Source organism: Vigna radiata, chromosome 1 (genome assembly GCF_000741045.1).
Source record: "Vigna radiata var. radiata cultivar VC1973A chromosome 1, Vradiata_ver6, whole genome shotgun sequence".
In the NCBI taxonomy this organism is placed as follows: domain Eukaryota; kingdom Viridiplantae; phylum Streptophyta; class Magnoliopsida; order Fabales; family Fabaceae; genus Vigna; species Vigna radiata.
Window position 1 is genome coordinate 1,255,463 of NC_028351.1, and position 14,420 is coordinate 1,269,882.

The 14,420-nt window shown below is 34.2% G+C and overlaps 2 protein-coding genes across 2 annotated transcripts; one reads left to right on the top strand and one right to left on the bottom strand.

The window, feature by feature from the left end:
* Positions 1-1,164: 1,164 nt before the first annotated feature.
* On the top strand, positions 1,165-5,124 carry LOC106774688 (putative disease resistance protein At3g14460). The gene has a single exon (XM_014661735.2). It carries the CDS (start codon positions 1,455-1,457, stop codon positions 4,908-4,910), a length of 3,456 nt encoding a protein of 1,151 aa, XP_014517221.1. The 5' UTR covers positions 1,165-1,454; the 3' UTR covers positions 4,911-5,124.
* A 2,615-nt stretch (positions 5,125-7,739) lies between these two features.
* On the bottom strand, positions 7,740-10,695 carry LOC106764366 (plasma membrane ATPase-like). Its single transcript, XM_014648654.2, has one exon. The coding sequence runs from the start codon at positions 10,683-10,685 to the stop codon at positions 7,833-7,835; it is 2,853 nt and encodes a 950-aa protein (XP_014504140.1). The 5' UTR covers positions 10,686-10,695; the 3' UTR covers positions 7,740-7,832.
* Positions 10,696-14,420: the final 3,725 nt, after the last annotated feature.

A 14,420-nucleotide genomic window follows, 5' to 3' on the forward strand; every position in this document is an offset into this window, starting at 1 on the left:
AGGTCATTTTACAATGATTGCTATCACTTCTTCCATTTCCCCTTTCATGTCTTTCCATCTTTTCTCCATTTACTTCTCATTTCAACTCAGTTTATTTGTTTTAAAGAATACCATTTTTTTTGTTGTTTTGTCTAATTGAACTCTCCTCACCTCTAGAACTTCTTAAGTTCATATCTAGATAGCTTCTTATATTAATGTCTTGTGGAAATTTCACTTAGCTCTTAATGAACATCACACAATATTTGCACAAATATAACAAGAGCCTACATCAGTCAATGAGGTTCAAATTGGTGTATAATAAATGCATGTTGGAAGAAAGAAAGTTTAGTATCTGATGGAAATGAAGCCATGTCAAAATTTGGTGAGATGAGTTATAGTTATAATAGAATGTTCATCTGTAAGAAATTATTATAAGCCATCCACACAAAAGCATAGGTGTTAAAATGAAGATAGAAGAAAATTTAAGAAGTATGACTAAAAAGCTCTACATATTAATGAAGAATTAACAAATTTCATAGTGACATACAATATGATTCCATAAACTTCACAAGACCATCTAATTTTCTCTACTTGGATATCTGCAAAGATTGATCTAAGCTTCATGTTAGATAATTTACACTCCTAAAACGAGAATAAAAATTTCTACAATATTCCCATTTCAAGAAAAAACATTGTTACAACTACAAGAAAACAGTTTACTCAACAGGACTTAATGTTCATGATACTTAAAAAGAGGTCATTGTTTTATGTTTTCATTGTAAAATAACTACAACGAGTCTGATGCTATAAAAATTTTGAACTTGTCATAGATAAATGAAAATATCATCAAAACCATTAATACCACTGATCTAAATTAACAATCATAGAGGAAGGAAGATGACATTCAATTAGCAGCTCAATCTTGATCAAATGTTTTTGTAAGATGATGACTTCAACTCTCCAAATCTTATACACTCATAATGTCTTTACATCATGTTATTATGACTTTATAACTTAAAGATCATATATATGTAAGGACATATATAGTTACTCTCTAATAACGTATCATGAACATTGTTCTGTGAGATCCTTATCATTCGGTGAAAGATAGCACATAAAGCATTGGGGATGATAGCTTTTTTTTTTCTTTTTTTGTTTTTATTTGTCAGTGCTGAATTGTTATTGTCAAACATTCATTCATGGATTACAGCTGTGAACATTTTTATGATCAGAAAGACTCAACAATTATTGCTTCATTGGTCCTACAACCCTTTTTCCCTATCAGGATTTCATACTTTCATTCATCACAGCCGTTGAATGAATATCGAACTGCCCACATCTTATATTGCTGACTCACAGTTATCCAATGTCAGCTAGTTACTTATTTACGAGGTATAGGATCTCTTCACTGAATTACAGTCGTAAACTTCCATTTCAAATTACATACTTGCATTCACCATTTTCCAACTCCTACAATGGCAGCAGAACTTGTTGGTGGTGCTCTTCTTTCTGCTTTTCTTCAGGTTTCATTCGATAAGCTGGCTTCTCCTCAATTCCTAGACTTCTTTCGTGGAAGAAAACTTGATGAGAAGCTGCTTGGCAACTTGAACATAATGCTGCACTCCATCAATGCTCTCGCTCATGATGCAGAACAGAAGCAGTTCACAGATCCACACGTTAAAGCATGGCTTTTTTCTGTCAAAGAGGCTGTCTTTGATGCAGAGGATCTCTTGGCTGAAATAGATTATGAACTCACCAGATCCCAAGTGGAAGCTGAATCCGAAGCTCAAACCTTTACTTACAAGGTATCAAATTTCTTCAACTCTACTTTCAAAACCTTTAACAAGAAAATTGAATCAGAGATGAAAGAACTCCTAGAAAAACTAGAATATCTAGCAAAGCAAAAGGGTGCTCTTGGTTTGAGAGAAGGTACTTATTCTGGTGATAGATCAGGTAGTAAAGTATCACAGAAATTGCCATCATCTTCTTTGGTGGTTGAAAGTGTTATTTATGGTAGAGATGCGGACAAACAAATGATCTGTAACTGGCTCACTTCTGAAACCGACAATAATAACCATCCATCAATACTATCCATTGTGGGAATGGGTGGGTTGGGTAAGACCATACTCGCTCAACATGTATACAATGACACAGATATTGAGGAGGCTAAATTTGATATTAGAGCTTGGGTTTGTGTTTCTGATCATTTTGATATTTTGACAGTGACAAAAACAATTCTTGAGGCGATTACAAAATCTAAAGATGATAGCGGAGACCTAGAAATGGTTCATGGAAGATTGAAAGAAAAAGTATCGGGAAAGAAATTTCTTCTTGTTTTGGATGATGTTTGGAGCGAAAGGCGACAAGAATGGGAAGCTGTACGGACTCCTCTTAGCTATGGGGCTCCAGGAAGTAGAATTCTTGTCACAACACGTGTTGAGAAAGTTGCTTCTAACATGAGATCTAAAGTGCATCACCTAAAGCAACTAGAAGAAGATGAATGCTGGAAAGTTTTTGAAGAACAAGCTCTAAAAGATGATGATCTTCAATTGAATGATGAGAAAAAGGAGATTGGTAGAAGGATAGTTGAGAAGTGCAAAGGATTACCCCTTGCTTTGAAAACAATTGGAAGTCTTCTCCGNACAAAGTCATCNANNTNANANTGGAANANCGTATTGGAAAGNGACATATGGGANTTACCNAAAGAAGTTGAAATTATCCCTGCTTTACTATTGAGTTATCAGAACCTTCCTTCTCATCTCAAGAGGTGTTTTGCTTATTGTGCGTTATTTCCGAAAAATTATGAGTTTGAAAAAGAGAATTTAATTTTGATGTGGATGGCTGAAGGTTTTCTCCATTACTCTCCACAGAACAACAATTTAGAAGAAATTGGTGAACAATATTTTGATGATCTGCTAACGAGATCTTTCTTTCTTCGGTCAACCATCAAAATGCATTTCTCTATGCATGACCTTGTGAATGATTTGGCAAAATATGTTTGTGCAGACTTCTGTTTTAGATTGAAATTTGATAAAGGAAACTGTATACCCAAAACAACCCGTCATTTTTTATTTGCATTCGATGATTTAAGATATTTTGATGGTTCCGGAAGTTTAACTGATGCTAAAAGACTGCGTTCATTTGTTCCGATTACAAATGACTTTGTGCATGGTGCTTTTCCTTGTCAAATCAAGATTTTGATACGTGAATTGTTCTCCAAGTGGAAGTTTTTACGGGTCTTATCTTTGAATGGAAATTATGACTTCCAAGAGGTCCCTGATTCTGTTGGTGATCTTAAACATCTTCATTCATTGGACCTTTCTCGTACTATGATACGAAAACTACCTGACTCAGTAGGTTTGCTCTATAACTTGCTGATATTGAAGTTGAATGATTGTTCATTTTTGAAGGAATTGCCTTCAAATTTGCATAAGCTCACCAATTTGCGTTGCCTGGAATTTGAAGATACAGGAGTGACAAAGATGCCAATGCATATTGGAGAGTTGAAGAATCTTCATGTACTCAATATGTTTTGTGTCGATAGAAATAGTGAGTTCAGTACTAAGCAGCTAGGAGGAATCAATCTTCATGGAAGACTAGCAATTAATGAGCTGCAAAATATTGTGAATCCTTTGGATGCATTAGAAGCAAATTTGAAAAATAAACAACTTGTGAAGCTAAAGTTAATATGGAATTGGAATCACATCCCTGATGATCCAAGGAAAGACAAGAAAGTGCTTGAGAATCTACAACCTTCTAATCAATTGGAGCATCTTTCAATCAGGAGCTATTGTGGTACACAATTCCCAAGTTGGGTATTCGATAATTCGTTATCAAATTTGGTATCCTTAGAGTTAGAGGATTGTAAATATTGCCTATGTTTGCCTCCCCTTGGACTATTGTCATCTCTGAGGACCCTCAAGATTAGAGGATTTGATGGAATAGTGAGCATTGGTGCTGAATTTTATGGGAGCAGCTCTTCTTCCTTCAAGTCCTTGGAAATTTTGAAATTCTACAACATGAAGGAATGGGAAGAATGGAAATGTAAAACTACTTCTTTTCCACGTCTTCAACATCTTGTTATTGTTCGATGTTCCAAGCTGAAAGGTCTATCACAGCAACTACTTCATTTAAAGGAACTCATTATCGAGTCATGTCGTAACCTCATCATTAGGGAACACAATGAAGACACATCAACGATTGAACTCTTGAGAACTCGTTCATGCCCACGTGTGAATATTCCCATGACCCATTATGATTTCATTGAAGAAATGACAATTGATGATGCTTGCGACTCTCTTACAATCTTTCAGCTAAATTTCTTTCCAATGCTCCGTTTACTTCATCTAGAAGGATGCCAAAACCTACAAAGAATTTCACAAGAGCACCCTCATAATCATCTCAAGAAAATGTCAATCCGTAGATGTCCTCAATTTGAATCATTTCCCAATGAAGGATTATCTGCAGCATTTCCATCTCTTACTGAACTGGAGATAACTTGGTGTCGAAAAGTGGAGAAGTTCCCAGATGGAGGTTTGCCATCAAACGTAAAACACATGACTCTTTCAAGTTTAAAACTTATTGCCTCCCTGCGAGAGACCTTGGATGTCAACACATGTCTTGAAAGCTTATCTATTCAATATCTTAATGTGGAGTCTTTTCCAGATGAAGTTTTGCTGCCACCTTCTCTTACTTCTTTAAGAATCTGTCATTGCTCAAATCTCAAAACGCTAGACTACAAGCTTCTCCATAACCTCTCCTCTCTCACACTTTTTGATTGTCGTAACCTCCAATGCTTACCTGAGGAGGGTCTGCCTAAATCCATCTCTTCTCTTCATATTGTGTATTGTCCATTGCTCAAGCAGCGTTGTCAGAAGCCAGAAGGCAAAGATTGGAGAAAGATTGCTCACATTCAAAATCTGAGAGTTTGATAATAAGATGAAGCGCAGAAGTTCAAAATTAGATGTGCTAATTCTTCTCACATTGTAATTGCATCGTTTAGACAAACTCTTCTTCGTTTTGATGTTTTTTCTATTAGAATGTCATCAGATCTCTTAGTTTGGAATTATATTTATTTATTTGAACTATGAAGAAAAATAAAAGATGGATTTTTTAAATACTACAAATTATTATTTGGGAATGACAAGATGAAATTTCAGGGTTGGTCTTTTATTTATAAATTCATATATAGAAAATATTTATTTTAAGTCAAGAATATTTTTTTTCTTTTTTCTAAATTCGTAAACTTAAACTTTTATCTTTTACTTTTAATGTTTTATTCATTCTAATTTTATCATTTAACTCCTTTGCACATATGTCGTCTCCAACGGATTGTTGCAACTGATTATACACATTAAAGATTATTAGTTGTTTCTTTAAAATATAAATTGGCTTTAAAAAAAAAGTTCTGTATGAACAAGACAGAAGATTAAAGATTTTTATATGATTAACTCATTATGTATAACGATATAATTAACTTATATTGGAGTTGGTCACTCTACGTAAATCAAATAAGAAGCTTTTAGTATATATGTACTTCTATCTTTTCTCAATTGCCAAGTCCTTTTATTACAATTTTTTCTCTCACTGTATTAATTTATGGTATGGTGTAAAAATAACACCAATATTTATTTAAAAATGAAATTTTATTTCATTCTTTAATAAATAATTTAGTGACCTTTTGTTTAATGTTGTAAAACGTTAATATTAGTGGCATTTTTACAATTTCCTTTATTATAAAAACACTACCAAAGGTTATGAAGTAACATTTCAATTATGTTACTTTTTATAAAATAAACATTACTAAACTTTTAATAATATTTTTAGATTGTTTTTTTCTCTTGAATAAAGTTAATAAAAAAATTTCATAATATGAACATGTAGCTCTATATAAAATTTGATGTGCTAAATGCATTTATTAAGTGTCCACTCATTCTTTTGTTGGGTTTTTTATATCTATATATGCAAATTTCATTCATAAATTATAATAATAGGCTATTTTTTTAAAAATTACGTTAATAAGCAAGTCGTATTGGGACAGTATGACTTTAAATTGAAAAATTGTGTTCCTCGATTGACTTTTGAATTCACAGAGCTAAAGAGTGAAAGTCGTTTAGTCTCCTAATGGCTTTAGCGTGTTTTAATCAATTATGATAAAACGGTAATTGATTATCTTATGCTGAAGTTGTGAGAGATATGACGACTTTAATTGCAAATTGAAAGTTATCTTAAGAAAAGATAACGTCTATTATAATTGATTATAGAGTATTTGTGATCAATTATCACTAGACTTTATTCGTATAATCCGAAGATGTAATCAATTACAAATTTCTTGTAGGTAACTCTTTTTGTGGAACACCTAATTACAATCGATTAAGTTTTTATGTAATCGATTATTAGATGGATTGGGCTGTTACCATATAGAAAACATATTGTAATTAACAAAAATCTTGATTGATTCAATGATTTATGCTATATATTTATGGTAATTAAGTTATATAAGTTTATAATTAAGTATTAAGGGTTTCTAGATATCCTTCATTGATTAAATCATTTATTTTGATTAATAAATAACATTTAATTTGTAAGCTATGTAGATTCCCATAGAGCTATCTGAGTTCGTCAATTATCTTATTGGTAGTCTGACTTCCCACTGAGCTATCCATGTGTCTTATCGACCTGAGAACAGAGTGCATGTGTCTTGCTAATTTTACTAGATCGGGGATGTGACACATTGTTTGTCACCAAACTATCTTGTCAACCTTCGAACACAGTATACATGTATTAAATAGGTTTGGACATGGTTCACCATTTTCCACAACAGAAGAAAAAGAAATAAAACTAACGACGCTAGTCAAAGAAAACTAAATCTGTGGCTTTCTAAAATAAAGAGAGAAAAATTGATCAAAGTTTAAAAAAGTTAAGGTTTAAACCCTTCGGTCCTCCATCTCAGGTCCTCACTTTTGTATGACAATCTCAGGCCTCATATTTGTAATTGTGGGTGATATTTTTTTTTTTTAAATTGAGTCAATTTTACCCTAATCATAATTGTCCCAAATAGTCTGAAATTGAATTGAGCTATATTTTTTTAAAAAAAAAAATTAGTCAATTTTACCCTAATCGTTAAGTTTCTCAAACAACATTAAATTGAGTTGAACTTTAATTTTTTTGTTTTGATGAGATGCTATTGTGCATTAAATTGAATGGATGAGTGTTTTAGAATCATCACATTTAACCCTTTTTAAGAATATTACTAAAGAGATAAAGAAAGACTAATAATCAAATCATGGCTAATTAAAAGCTATTGAATACATATATACTAAATTGGCTTAATTATCCCATGATAACCAATTAAGTGAATAAAGAAATAATCAGAATTAGTATATTGCATGAATAAAATATAATTGATGCAGAAAATATATATATATATATATATATATATATATATATATATATATATATATATATATATATATATATATATATATATTTTCAAGTCAGAGAATATCCAAACAATCAAAGTTTACTAGGCCCATATATAAAATTTTGGTTTCAAAATATTGTAAACGAAGAAAGAAGATTAATTTATTTCACCTTATTGTCAGAAATGCATTCATGGATTACAGAAATGAACATTTTTCTTATCAGAAAGACAATAATTATTGCTTCGCCGGGCCCTCAACCCTCTTTCCAGACAGATTTTCCACTCGTGATTTCAAATTCTACACGTTAAATTCACCTCAGATAAGGTTTTAATTATGTGGAGTTAAATTAACTTAAATCCACTTTTTAATATGAGAATCATGAATTAAAGTTTATCATGTTTACGATACGTAGAGTGTTAATGTCCCACTTCAAAGCGTGTAGTTCTGCTGGATTGTATCAATGTCAATTCCTTTGAGCTTCACGACAGACTCAACATGACCCTTTAGAGTATGAACCTCCCTTAGCCTGGAAACTTCTGCACGCTTCTTGGCCTGTTCTGCAAGTTCAGACAGCTCCCTGTAGTCGTTTTTCTCATTCAAAATCTCATGAACAGTTTGAGGTGGATTCAACCCATGCAATGTTCGTTGAGCTACAGCCCACTGTGCTTCTCTTTCTCCCTTTCCATAATCGTTCTTTGAGTTGAAAGCAACCCTACTCTCAGTGATATTGTTCCAAGCCTTTCCAGTTAATCCATATCGGATGATGAACTTCAGAATATCCATGGGAATGTAGAAAATTATGCTGTAGAGCCAAATCACACCAGCCCAACCCCATCCAATGCCATTAATCTTTGCAAATCCCCAGTTTGCATACACAGCTATGAGTGTGGCAATGAGCTGTGCTATAAGAAAAGCAACGACAAGAAGTAGACCAGGGCGTTCAACGTAAGACCAGCTCCTTGAGCGTGTCACAAAAATCAGTGCTTGACTTACAATGCTCACTTGAAGATAAACAGCTGCCGTGAGCTCGCCGTGGCTTTCCCTGATGGATCTCACTCCGAATTTGTCTGAGAAAAAGTTAGATGCATAAGCAGCCCAGAAGAAGACAACAGTCATGATAGCTAGGTAGGCGCCTAGAACAACGCCGGTGATGAAAATCTCTCTTAACTTCCAGGAATCTGGCACTGGAGATGGCTTCACTCTGTCTTTGGAAATGGTCATGATGGTACCATCATTCAGAATGGCAATGATCAAAACCATGAAGGGTGAGAAGTCAAACTTCCATATCAGAGCAAGCAGCATAAACCCTAACACCACTCGGATGGTAATAGAAACAGCATATATGGTGTAATTCTTCATCCTTTGGAAGATGGCTCTGCTTGTCAACACAGCACTCACGATCACACTCAAGCCAGGCTCGGTGAGAACTATGTCGGATGCACTTCGAGCTGCGTCAGTTGCATCGGCAACAGCGATTCCAATATCTGCTCTTTTGAGTGCAGGAGCATCGTTCACACCATCTCCTGTCATCCCACAAATGTGTTTCCTTTCCTGGAGTCTCTTTACTATCTCGTACTTGTGCTCAGGGAAGACACCGGCAAAGCCATCAGCTTTCTCAATAAGTTCATCAATGGGAAGTGCAGCAATGGACTCATCCTTATGCTGACCGAGGAGGGATGAAGAAGGATACATGTTGCTTCCCATGCCAAGTCTGCGACCAGTTTCCTTGCCGATGGCTAGCTGATCACCTGTAATCATCTTAACGTTAACTCCTAGATGGAGAGCGCGCCGTATAGTCTCAGCACTGTCATGCCTTGGTGGGTCAAAGAGTGGCAACAGACCCACGAACTGCCATGGTCCTCCAGCACTCTCCTTTGTCTTTTCTGGCACCTCTTGTTTCGCCACAGCAAGCGAACGAAGACCGCGATCAGCAAATTTACCAATGATGGATAAAGCCTTCTTCTTCACCTCTTCCCGAAGGTTGCAGAGCTCGATAATCTGTTCCGGTGCACCTTTGCTTACTCTGTACCACTTACCTTCACTGTCTATGTATGTTATGGCTGTGCGCTTGTCCACTGGGTTAAATGGCAGAAAATGAACCTCTGTAATGCCATCTCTAGCCTCTTTTGGATCACCCAACATTCCAACTATGCAAGTATCAATAGCATCCTGGTTTTCAACTCTGGAGGCCCTAGCCCCAAGCAAAATTACTGTATCCTTGTCAGCATCTTTTGAGAAAACCTCAATCAAAGACTTGTCCACTGTAAGCTTGTTAAGTGTTAGAGTGCCAGTCTTGTCACTGCACAGAACATCCATCCCAGCCATCTCCTCAATGGCTGTCATCCTCTTGGTGATAGCACCTTGCTCAGAGAGCCTGTGGGAACCAATTGCCATTGTTACTGACAACACTGTAGGCATGGCAATGGGAATCCCTCCAATCAGAAGGACCAAGAGGTTGTTGATTCCGCTCCTGTACTTGCGGTGCTGAATTGGATACATCACCACAATTTCAATGATCATCCCCACAGCAATTGAGCAAATGCAGAAATTTCCAATGGCCGTCAACACCTTTTGGAAATGCCCGACTTGGTTAGTGCTGTCGACTAGGTGAGCAGCCTTACCGAAGAAGGTATGAACCCCAGTAGCGATTACAACTGCTTCAATCTCTCCTTGCTTCACGGTGGAGCCAGAGAAGACTTCATCGCCGGGGTTCCTAGTAACAGGTAACGACTCACCCGTGAGTGCAGACTGATCAATCTTGAGGGAATCTCCTTCCAAGAGACGAGCATCAGCTGGAATGATGTCACCCAGTTTGATGCTGATTATATCTCCCGGTACCAGTATGCTAGCTTCCACTTCAGACCACCTTCCATCTCTCAAAACCTTCGCTTTCGGAGCAAGGCCTGCCATGAGTGCCGCCGCAGCATTGCCGGCGTTGTTTTCTTCAATGAAACTGATGGTTGAGTTGATAAAGAGCAACACCACGATTCCAACAAAGTCTTGCCAGTCTGGGGGCTCACCCCCTCCATTTGCCAATGCAATGGCCATGATGGCTGCGGCTTCCATCACCCATGACAAAGGGTTCCACATAAAACCCAAGAATTTAAGGAGCTTGCTTTCTTCCTTTTCTTCCAACTTGTTTGGTCCAAAAACCTGCAACCTCTTGTCGCCTTCCTCATTCGTCAGACCTTCCTTCGTACAATTCAGTTCGCGGAACACTTCATCCAAAGGAATCCGCTCCAGATCCACTGCCTCGTTCTTGATATCTTCGAGACCTCCCATGTTGTCGTTGTTGGTGTTATGTTAAAGAGAGAAAGAAGATGGTTTATTGAGAAAGAAAAGTGTCAAAGATGGGTATATATGCACAAAGAAATGCTAATTATTTTGGTTCTTTGCATGTGAGTGAGAGTTTCTCTCTCTACAGTTATTCTAAAATCACTCCTTCCCACTCGTTCACTAACAAACTAGCTCTCTTTTCTTTATATTACTCAATCAAACTCATCCAATCTGAACCGTTCATTCTTAATATTACCATCATTGTGGAACAAAGCTCAGAAAATTAAAGTCAAATCTTCTTCGTAAAATAGCCAACCCCTCGTTTCATATAGCACTGAATTACACATTTCCAAATTACACACTTCGATCTCCATTTCCAATTGCTACCATGGCAGCAGAACTTGTTGGTGGTGCTCTTCTTTCGGCTTTTCTCCAGGCTGCGTTCGACAAACGGGCTTCACCTCAATATGTAGACTTCTTTCCTCGAAGAAAATTTGATGAGAAGCTGCTTGGCAATTTGAACATCACGCTGCACTCCCTCAATTCTCTCGCTGATGATGCAGAACAGAAGCAGTTTAGAGATCCACACGTGAAGCCGGGCTTCCATGTTTATCATGCTAGAGATTCTCAAACCAGCAATTACAATATACATACACGTATATATAAATGCCACAAACATGTTCTTTATCAATGATCACGTCGTATAAATAGTAGAAATTGCTTGCTTATAGTACGAAATATACTTTTAAAAGAAGCTGAGACACATCACGGAAGAATTTCATTAACTCTTTATTCATATACTCTAAACAAAGCATGTTAATCTAATATAAAAGAAAGTTTATATTATAAAGTGTATACATCAAACTTGTTTTATATATTGAAAATACATATTCACACCAGTTCTCATGTTCTTGATTCTTAACATGAGAATACAGATTCCTGAATGTATTGAAAATCCTTTCCAGGATAAAATGAAGTTATGGTATTGACTGGACACGATATGAATGGAAACAGCTCTGAACATTGGGTGCATTAAGAAAGGCTTGTTCTGGATTCTGTTTCTAAGGACTTTTCCATAAATCCATGTTATAAGCCCTTAGAGTAGTTGTCATCAATTGATAACAACTGAAAATAATGACAAAAGAACTATTTATTGAATGCATGTAATTTGAATCATAGGTTTTTGAGAGGCCTTCACTATCCTTAATCTTAGAATGTAAATTTCAGTATACAAAAAAAAAAAAAACGATTTTCATGATAATGATTTCCTCCACATACCTACATTATGTTGATATTGTCTCTAATAGATATAGGACTTTTTTTCCTAAACGAACATCTATGATTCATTTTCATTCCTTTACTCCTAATTAACTTCATCCCTATTTCTGCAATACTCACCAACTACAACTTACTAACTATGGCTAGTTATTAATTCTTACACATATATGGTCTCATTCCTTTCTTCCATTTCTTCTGTACACTGTCATAAAAAGATGTTCTGTCCCTGTCATTAACAAATTTTTCCCAACTATTTGCTTTTCTCATCTTTGCCATTGATTCCTTTATATAAAGTATATATGGATCCAGTTGCTGATATGTGTTCAATTTCTTTTCTCTAATCTGAAGCATATGAAAGAAATCATCCATTCATCTATATATATATATATATATATATATATATATATATATATATATATATATATATATATATATATATATATATATATATATATATATATATCAGTAACAGATTAGCTATTTAAACCAAAAAGGACCCATGTATTTGTTTTAGATATATACTTGTTGGAGGGTTCATGATTGAAATACTGCTACCTCTATGCCCTATGTAGCTGTTCTTATTACATGAGAGAAAAGAATATAAAAAAATAATAGCATAAAGAATGCAATAAGAAAAATGAATGTGTATACTTGTATAAATAGTTGTAAGATAATCATATTTTGATAATATTTTTTTGACAACATTTTAATACCATTTATGTGTCATTTTTTGATTGGTCCATATTAATGTTTATGATTATTATGATTGATTATGAAATAATTTTGAACCAATCACGCAATGACACGTAGATGATATTAAAATATTGTCAAAATTGTAATATTTGTTGAGATTGAATATAAAGTAGTGTTACAATCCTACACAATACCAAGAGTGGGTTAGTAGGACAGAAGAGAAAGGCTGCATGGGAAAGGTTTGTCATTATTAATTCCTATGTATGTGTTGTCTCATGCAGCCATCATCCATTAAAGGTAAGAAAAGCATTATGGTGGCCAATGTAAACAACCATTTAATATATAATTTATACCTATCCACACAACCCACTAATTTCATATGCTGAGCAAAGTTTGGAGGCTGCTCATTGGAAACTTATTACTATCTAACTTTTCTAGATAGTATTGTTAAGAAAATGGCATTGTTTAAGGCAATTCATAAACTTTAAAATCAATACACTAAACTACTTAAATTAAATGAAAATAATAACATAAAAATATTACTACTATTGAGCTTCTACTCTGATATTATTTGGAAATTGTAGATTTATTTGTTTATATCTAAAACTTTAGAGTAAAAAATTACTAATTAGAAATATATTTGTAGTAATTATTTAACGGATCCTAGTATAAAGTAAAAGTTCAAATAGATTTCATGTGAGGTCATACTTCTAGAAAGGTGCTGACTTGGGGTATGAGCTTTTTAAGACTAAGTTTATCTAATTAGCACTATTGCTCTGAAACTAAAAGAGAAAGACTATGTTTAGACTATAGATATGTATCTTATTATTGAATATATTACTTTTTCTTAGGGTAAATTAGTGTATGATTAAATGCTTTCTAGAAGAAAATCTTTAGACCCCATCAAAGATTTTTCTTTTTGAAAAAACAATGTAACTTTATAGTTGCCAAATTAATAACAAAAATGCATCAATATGAATTACTATTTTACTAATCATTCATTCATGATAGGGATGTGAAGAATCTTTTCAATGGGAAAACAAAAGGAATGCCAAAAATGGGGTTTAACCCAAAATTTGTTGTGTAAAGTTATTTAGGTTTTTTCTTTCCCAAAAAAAAATGGTTTTTTAAGTAAGAAATAATTTATACGTATAAATTTGTCAGTTTTCACAAATAACTTTTTCAAATTTTTGTTTTTATTGTATAGAAAATTTCGTTGACTTATGTCCAAAATCCAACGTTAGTGTAAATTAAAAATTATAATAATAATAAATTCTTTACAAGTTTGTCAAACTCTTATCTCACTTCGAATGATGAAAATGGTTTCATTGGCATGCTTAAAAAAAAGCTTGTCAATTTATTTAAAGTGTGCTTTGAAATTTTCATCCTAGGCAATTAAAAAAGTATATATTCAATAGAATCTCAATCTAGTTTATACTTAGTGACTTTTCCTTAATCAAGTAGAAAGTTATATATATAATGTAGTAGTTAGTTCTATGCCAAGTCTTAAACATTGTAATGTGAAAGCTAATTTAATAGTATGTAATCTTATTTTTGTTTCTTAAAACTTGTAGGTTAGATTAATATTATGGCATTATGTCAAACCATAATGTTAATTAAGAAATCATCTCTTATGAAATCTTATAATGTCCTTATCATGTATCTACCTCTAATTTTATTTTTATTTTTGTGCATGGAAATGTAATATTTAATCTATTTAATTGTTTCTGACTTTCAAGAACACCAGGTCCTGTGCTTAATAATTAATTG